The sequence below is a fragment of the Acyrthosiphon pisum genome, chromosome X, assembly GCF_005508785.2.
Source record: "Acyrthosiphon pisum isolate AL4f chromosome X, pea_aphid_22Mar2018_4r6ur, whole genome shotgun sequence".
In the NCBI taxonomy this organism is placed as follows: domain Eukaryota; kingdom Metazoa; phylum Arthropoda; class Insecta; order Hemiptera; family Aphididae; genus Acyrthosiphon; species Acyrthosiphon pisum.
Genome location: NC_042493.1, coordinates 13,473,594 through 13,481,987, shown reverse-complemented (window position 1 = coordinate 13,481,987; position 8,394 = coordinate 13,473,594). Strand labels below are relative to the sequence as shown.

Here is an 8,394-nt window from a genome sequence, read left to right as displayed (position 1 = left end):
GATTAAAGTAGACAAACTTATAAGGAATCTTGTATTAAATTTTCATATATTACATAAATTAATCATGATTTGAATACTTGGCTGCATCCGAATTGGTTCTCATACCTGAAAATTGACATCCGAATTGGTTCCCGACAATCCAGGCAACACACACCCGAATAGGTTCCCGGTATTCTAGGTAGGCGGGTACACATCAGAATTGGTTCCCGATAAACACTTTCGAATAAGGCGATCTAATAATATTATCTAATAATAATCTAATAATATTATTACAACATATTTCCCATATTTATAAGTACGGGTATATACAATGAAATAGATTGTCATTTAGATAAAAACCGTGATAAAACCGGTGGTATATTATCGATATTGACGGATATCGATTCGTTATTTGTTAGTCGGTATCTGCGGCATTCAGTAATTCACCACAATAAACGCAGAGTATACGTATTATAGTGATTGTATTTGCGTTTTTGTTTTTGTTTAAAACTTCTCGAATATGGAATTTATGTACAGTGATAAAAATAAAAAACTTATCGTATTATGCGGTTATAAATTTGGGTTTCAAAAAAAGTCGGCAGACGACATTGACCGTTGGACACGTGTAAAAAGAAAATGTAAGTCGTATTTGAAAATAAATAAATTAAATACAATTGTTCATTAAAATATAACACATCATCACGAAAAAGATAATGAAAAAAAACTTAACAGACAGAAATTAAGTAACATTTCAAAACAAAAAGCTAAAAAAGTATTACATGAGCGGCCAGCAAAAATTATTCGTTGTGAGTTGGCTAAATCCGATATTGAAACCAAAGATACTCAAGATTTATGTAGAATTAGAAAAAATATACATTATAGTCGGTGTAGTAAAGTACCTACGTTGCCCAAAACATTGAGCGATACTCATAACATATTAAATAATTATAATTTAATAACTAATCAGGGAGAAAATTTTTTATTTATTAACAGTGCTGAAACAAATATTATTGGATTTTCATGTGATAGCAATTTGGAAATTTCAAGTCAAATTAAATCTGTGTTTATTGACGGTACTTTTAAAAATTGTCCAAAGAATTTTTACCAACTTTTTTCAATTCACGGTGTAAAAAATAACTACTATGTCCCTCTAGTTTTTTTTTTACTTCCAAATAAAACAAGTGATATGTATACAAAAGCTTTTCGTTTAATTCAAAATTATTTAAAACCGGATAAAATATATGCTGACTTTGAAAGAGCCATTCATGTAGCGATTTCCGAAGTATGGCCTTCAGCTCAATTAAAAGGTTGTCGGTTTCACTTGGGCCAATCATGGTGGAGGAAGATACAACAGTTAGAGCTTTCAAAGGAATTTAAAAATAACGATTCCGAAATAGGCCAACCATTAAAATTGTTTTTTGGCTTATCCTTATTATCGACCGAGGAAGTTAACGATTCCTATACTAATGAGTTTATATCATTAAAACCGATTAATGGAAAACTTGAAGAATTCTTTGATTGCATACTTGAACATTACATTGAAAAAGATAGCTCATTTCCACCAACAATGTGGGCTGAATATACCAGTAGTATAGAACGAACAACTACTTGCTGTGAATCATTTCACAGCAAGTTCAACAGTTGCTTTTATTCCGCACATCCAAAAATCTTTCAATTCATCGATGTATTAAAAGAAGTTCAAATGGAAACAGACGTAAAATTGCGAAGTACAGAGAAACAACAAAATATGAAATCTAAAAATAAGGAAATATATATAAAAACAGAAATGGTTAAATACGAAAATAATGAAATAAACAGATTAGAGTTTATCAAACATTTTTGTTATAAATTTTTACCTAAATAATACACAAAACTTATAAAAAAAAACAAATGAAAGAAATTTTATATTTTGAATTAAAAAAAAAAAACAAATTAAATGGAAAATTTAAAAAGATATTTTATTATTATATTAAATTTTATTTTACTGGACGAATTTAAAAAAAAAGATAGGTATATAATTAAAAACAAGAAAAAAGTAGCATTTATGACAAAAAAGCATAATTTTTAACCATACCTGCATAATATTATGTGGACAGTCCTAAGTCTGTATAAAATGAGAAGGAAAATTTAAAATGCTTTTACCCTGGAACTCGGAACCAACTCGGATATACCCTTTGTGAAAAACCGGGAACCAATTCGGACGTTTCGGAACCAATTCGGATACACCGGGATACTTATATTAATTGTACCTATATATCAACAATTATAATATAATGTACACCACTGCAGGTGCGCGAGTAATAATATAATATTACCTATACTTATAATTCATTCATTCCACCGAACGACCGTCGGAAACGTCAAGTCGCCGCACCGAATGCGGCAGACATACCTAATTGATTAATATTTAATTGTATCGTATACGGACGTGTAGCCACTACAATGGTCTACACCTCGCATTATCGTATGTGCATAATATGCGAACGTGGTAAAATATTACAAGTCGCTTTAAATAATATAGAATATAGATTATAGGTACAGTGTACCTGGTACACCTATTATAGGCCGGTTCGTGGCTCGGTCCCTGGCCCTTTTTATAAGCTATAGCGGTAAACAAAGTGTGTATGGCATTGATAAGTCTGTGTAGAAAACATAATAGATATTGTAACGCATAGGTAATAATTTCAGCGCCGGTGACCCATTGATCTTTTGTCCATTCCTATATTATACAGCAATGTATAACGACGTACAGTCTGACTGCATTGTATACCTACGTATATAAAATATACTTAAGTAATAGTAGTTACCTACCTACTTAATACCTATATATTATATAAGTATATTATCTTTTATATAATACACACCAATTAATTTTATGCACAGTTTAAAAACGAATATTGTGGTGATGATCATCTTTGCAGGGTGGTTTTACATATTATGTTAATAAATAATAAAGTGTAACTGCGACGACTGCAGTTATACATATGGGTACCTATACCTAGTAGTCAACGCTGTACAATATAATGATTATAATAATACTAATAGGCAGGCACGTTTAAAATTATTCAAATCTAAGTAGTCGATGGTATAGATATTTCACTAGGTGCGAGGGTGTTTATACTAGTGCGGCCACGTTATTATAATAATAACATCTATTCGTGGGCCGTCTAACCGTATAACGTGAAATTGCTTAACCCATGTAGCGTGTATTTAATCAGTATCGCGGCTGAAGTTGTGTGCCACCGAATGACGTGAATTGCTCGAGGTAACGGCCAACGTCGTCGTCGCCGCCCGCCACACAACGACGCGACTCTACGAGTTCGTACACAGTTTCCGCAGGACCTGGACGACGCAAATGGATAGACCGACATCACGGCCAAGGTCGTCACTTCCGCCCGTAGGACGATTCAAATAGATCGGACAACTAACCAAGGACGTTGCCGCCGTCGTGCCTCACGGAGACGACGGACACAGACGTTGCCACCGCCACTCACCTACGCAGTGGCGTAGCCAGGATTATGAAATGGGGGTGTTTAAGAATAGATTAAAACCAAGTTTTTACGGTTTTCGTATATAAATAAAATTAGGGTTCAGGACTTGACTCGTTGCACTAAAAATGCAGGTACATTTTTATATTATTTTTCAAAAATGCATAGAGCCTATTACAATTTTGTAATAGAAAACTAAAAAATAAGTAGGTTTATAAACATGATGAAAATAATTTATACATGGGCTTACTAATTTGAATATAGGTAAGTACCTATATTGATTAATATGATGGACAGAGTACACTATTTTATGTTTTGGACATTTTTAAAATATATAAACAACGTAATTTATAAAATTACTGGCATAAAAATAATATAAAATAAACGAACAAGTATCTACTGATTTTCATTTCTTCGTACAATCTAGAATCTAGATGTCATTATGTCAATTCTAGTTTTAAAAAGGGCCAAATGTAGCCAAGCTCTACCAAAAACTTTAACAGCCCACCCGAACATTTACTACATTTTTTTAAGCCTATTCAATTTTATAATAGTATGGTTTTAGGCTTCGTTCTCCCCAAATCTCAAAATTAGAGCCTATTGTACCTAACCAAACATAATATTTTTTAAGATATTTTGCTATGTTATCCAAATATGATGTTTCCCGATAATTGTATGTACATTTAAGTTAAAAAAAAAAGCAAAATATGCAAAAATATGCAATTACAAACACTATTTGAGTATACAAGTACCTACCTACTTAAACATTTTACAATATGTGAATGGATGCACGTTATTATCATACGATTTTTAGTCTACAATACCTATCCAATTTAATATAAACTATTTTGTGTAAGTATGGTTACTATCTTAAATGTTACTTATATTGGTATTCAACATATTTTATAATGTTTACTAATTTACCTTATACTTTATTTAGTTTGTTAAAAATGCATATTAAAATATTATGATTGGATAAAATGGTATCAAGGATATAGGAGAAAATTATAGACAGTAATGAAAAAAACATGAGTGTTTTTAAATTATATAGATTAAAATGAATATACCGGTATAAGTTCATACCTGGTGTTTACATCAACGCAATATAGTAAGATTTTTAGTATAGAAATGAAGTAATTTAACTTTTAAATGATAAAAGAGTAGTATTTTAATGTGTGGAGGTGTGTTGAAATCATTTTATCATACTGCTTCAAAACATCGTGCTGCCGTGAAACAATTATTGATCCGAGAATAAGTCCGTCCGAATGGTCCAATTGATACCGAAGAGTGTCCATCGAATATCCGTAGAGTATGTGAAATGAGACGTGTGCATGCCCAGAGGAAAAACGAGTACCTATTCCGAGAGCGCACTTCTCCGTGTAGGTGTTGGTTATATAAAGTGTAGTGAAGTTTGTCATTTCCATTTGTTGCAAAATATCTGCATTGTCTTCTATGTTCTTCCATATAATATTGGTATGTGGTTGTAATTGGACGATTATTGTATTATATTATTCGTGGATCATCGAGATGCAAATGTTATTACGTCAGATGTATTGTGGTGTACATATTAATTGTTATTTCATCATGTTTCTAGATGATCAGGGTGTAATTATTATTGTGTAATACCTACTGGTGTTTAATTTTAACTATTGTTTCGTAACGTTAATGATGAATTATGAATTTGTATGATATAATTTTATGAGAATGTTAATTACTTTATAAAAATAATTTAATTGCGTTATATGTGCCACACACAAGTATACTCATATTGGAAATTCATTCTACAGTTTTATTATTAAAAAAACTTGTATTATTTATATTTTACAATAAGATGACATTTATTTATTTATTTATTAACTTATTGTCTTAAAAAATAAAAGGACATGTTTTTGTAATATTAAGTATGTTAGTTATGAAGTAAACTGCACCCGCGGCCTTTGTTCCTCTGACCGCTTTTTCCTCCAATTGGGCGATAGTGGGAAGTCTCTACTAAACATAAGAGCTATCGATCCATCGGCGATATGTCGGAACTCCTCGGGAACTGCTTGCTCAGATTGTTTCATTCTCTTCAATAGACCCTCGCACGAGTGGGTCCCACTAATTACCATCTTGAACATTGGTGGGTCTTCTCTAACCGTTTCGTATAACTGAAGTAAAGTGAACAGGAAAAGAAAGAAATAGATTAATCAATAGTAACGTTAAATATCTATATACATCTAACTACCTATATAAATGTGTAATGAAAATCTTTGTACAGGGTAAACTCTAAACTACTTATCAGACCTTATTGATTTTTTTTAAACAAAATAGTATATCACGAAGAAATTTTCTACGAAAGAAAATTTTAGGAAAATCTACCGGAAATGTAGGAAATCTGGATATCAAAAATACAACAGTGGCGCCATCTGTCCAGACTAAAGGCGTATTATATATTGGTTGCTATTGGTTAATTGGGTATGTTTGTTCATTTGTATTGTTATTTTTTGTCAATATATATATATATATATATATATATATATGAATGTCTGTAGGCAGATTAGACCTCTAAGTAAGAAAATATAGGATAATTTAAAAAGGCTTAAATTTGGTTTTTTTTAAATTAACGGATTTTAGTACGGTTAGGTTAGGATTTTGTATTAATTGATTATATTAATCCACCGTAGGTGGAATTAAGTAGAAACGACAAACTTGGTATTTTTGATACTTCAGAGTTAAACCATACACTTATGTACAAACAGCATCGGGTACCGCCGATCTTGCCTAACTGATAATATGCAGCTGAAAATGAGAATTTTTTATCCGGGTAACAGAAAAGTCAAAATAAATTTTGAACACCATATACTGAATATTAAATAACAAATTGAACAAAGTTTGAGTTACATAGAGTTGATACATTTAACGGGCAACGAAGTGCACGGGATCAGCTAGTATTATATAAAAGCAAAAATGGTAATCTTTGTAACGGGTTGGCTCTGAAACTACTCACCCAATAGTCCTGCGGTTTTTTTAAAATAATTAAGTATTTCACGGGGCAGGTTTAAATATAGTTTTATGGATTAAACAACCAGTGGTGGCATTTATTGCAGGCAACAAAGTGCACGACGATTAGTTGATGATTAGACGTAATTATATTGACATAACGCATACATATGTTTATTATAAGAAATATATATGTAATGTATTGACGATAAAACCATCATATATCGTTCGGGTTAATTTGTTTTTATATACAATTAATTTTTAGAATTATTAATTTAATTTGGTTTACAATGTTTTAAGTCGAGTAAAGTTGAAGGATATGCCAGGAGCAGTTTGGGCAGAGGTATTGTTTGCTAGCGATATCTATAATTCTGCGGTAAAAATAATATAAGCTCATTAGAACTATTATTCGTTTTTAATTTTCAGACTAGACATTCTGAGCTCTCTTTTAAACAATATTGGTTACCAGTTGTAAACATAATAACCAATCCCTCACACGACACGACGGTCGACGTAGCTGTGAGTCCGGCTTAAGAAATTGCGTCGTTGTTTGCATGCGCTCTTCTTCTCAATAAGTTGATTATAAAATTGGTTTTCATAGGAAATCGTATATAATATAATATTTTATAGAATATTTATGCGTAAACATAGTATACTCACAGCACATCTGAATTCTGGATGTCCGGCCCATAATTCGTCGTATAACAATACATGCCAGCCCAGTAGTGTTTCTTCCTCTGAGAAAGACGGGAATTTATATCTACACTCAAAAATGTAGTGGTCCATATCTGTAATTTAAAGAACAGAAAAAATACATTATGATTATAATAGTCTAGCTATTTTTAATAATTAATATTTATGGAAACAGTATTTTTGTTGACACAATAAGACGTGATCTTTAGCGCTCATTTTGTGTTCACGTTTACGTGAAAATACGTCATAACTATTACATTCGGATGTTCTTAAAACTATACCTGGTTGATTTTTTATCTATACTATAAAAGCAAGTCCAGATATCGTGTCACGGGTTAAGCTTTGGCGGAATTCACCAGCGAAAACAAATGTTATACCACCCATAAGACTATTGTTACACCTAAGATCTTTTAATATTCGATCAATTGCTTCAATGTGTGCTCTTTGACTCATTGCCAAGGCTGGGCATTAACGAGTTAAAAAGTTAAAGTTAAGTTAATAAGTTAATTTTATATTAACTTTTTAACTTAACTAGTTAATTTTGGCTTTTCATTAACTTAACTGTTAACTTACTAAATTTCTTTTTTAATTAACGTGAAATTAACGAGTTAATTTTTCATTTCAAGAAGAAAGTCAAGTTAATTTATTTTGTTTTTAATTTTATCATATTTCACTACTTCAGTATATTTCGTTTTCATGTCAAAAAATATTTACCGTGAATTGTTTAAAGTGAAAAAAGTATATAATTCGAATTTAACTAATATGGAAACACTGTATAAAATATAAACACTATAATCTATAATTTAGTTTTGGGTTAGAAAAAAATTAAGTACGTTAGCGTTGTATAAACAAATTAACTTTTTTTTAACTTAATAAAAAGTTAACAAAAAGTGTGTATTACTTTTAACTTAACTGAGTTAACCTATAGTTAAATTAACTTTTAACTTTTTGTTATTGGTGCATATTAACTTAACTTAACTGAGTTAAAAAAAATCATTAACTTGCCCAGCCTTGCTCGTTGCACACAACGAATGATTCTCGTATTGTATTTCTACGTATTGATGTGTTTATGACTGTCTTCAGTGGTATGACAAAGGTGCCGCTGGTAGGTAATTTATTGTGTTATGATGTCCCTACGTCTATATCGGAAATTTTTCGTCGGCTTCTTGAAGTTTATTATGAGTTATAATGTGCTGTCGTCTGGCGCCGTTGATAATTGATAGTTGGTTTTTACTAAACGGCTGGTCGGAGAGAT

The 8,394-nt window shown here is 31.2% G+C and overlaps 2 protein-coding genes across 2 annotated transcripts; one reads left to right on the top strand and one right to left on the bottom strand.

The window, feature by feature from the left end:
• Positions 1-1,165: 1,165 nt before the first annotated feature.
• Positions 1,166-4,722, top strand: LOC107883822. Its single transcript, XM_016804606.1, has 2 exons — positions 1,166-1,693; positions 4,627-4,722. The coding sequence occupies exons 1-2, from the start codon at positions 1,166-1,168 to the stop codon at positions 4,720-4,722; spliced, it is 624 nt and encodes a 207-aa protein (XP_016660095.1).
• Positions 4,723-5,362: 640 nt separating this feature from the next.
• LOC115033276 lies at positions 5,363-7,251 on the bottom strand. Its single transcript, XM_029485572.1, has 2 exons — positions 7,107-7,251; positions 5,363-5,614 (listed from the first exon to the last, which is right to left on the bottom strand). The coding sequence occupies exons 1-2, from the start codon at positions 7,230-7,232 to the stop codon at positions 5,378-5,380; spliced, it is 363 nt and encodes a 120-aa protein (XP_029341432.1). The 5' UTR covers positions 7,233-7,251; the 3' UTR covers positions 5,363-5,377.
• Between the last annotated feature and the right edge of the window lie 1,143 nt (positions 7,252-8,394).

Bases quoted from the DNA above. Each gene is read 5' to 3' on its own strand.
- LOC107883822 (XM_016804606.1), top strand. From the start codon at position 1,166: ATGTATACAAAAGCTTTTCGTTTAATTCAAAATTATTTAAAACCGGAT. The intron at 1,694-4,626 runs GTAAAATTGCGA...AAATGATAAAAG, and splicing joins AAGTTCAAATGGAAACAGAC to AGTAGTATTTTAATGTGTGG.
- LOC115033276 (XM_029485572.1), bottom strand. From the start codon at position 7,232: ATGGACCACTACATTTTTGAGTGTAGATATAAATTCCCGTCTTTCTCA. The intron at 5,615-7,106 runs GTGAGTATACTA...ACTTTACTTCAG, and splicing joins ATCCAGAATTCAGATGTGCT to TTATACGAAACGGTTAGAGA.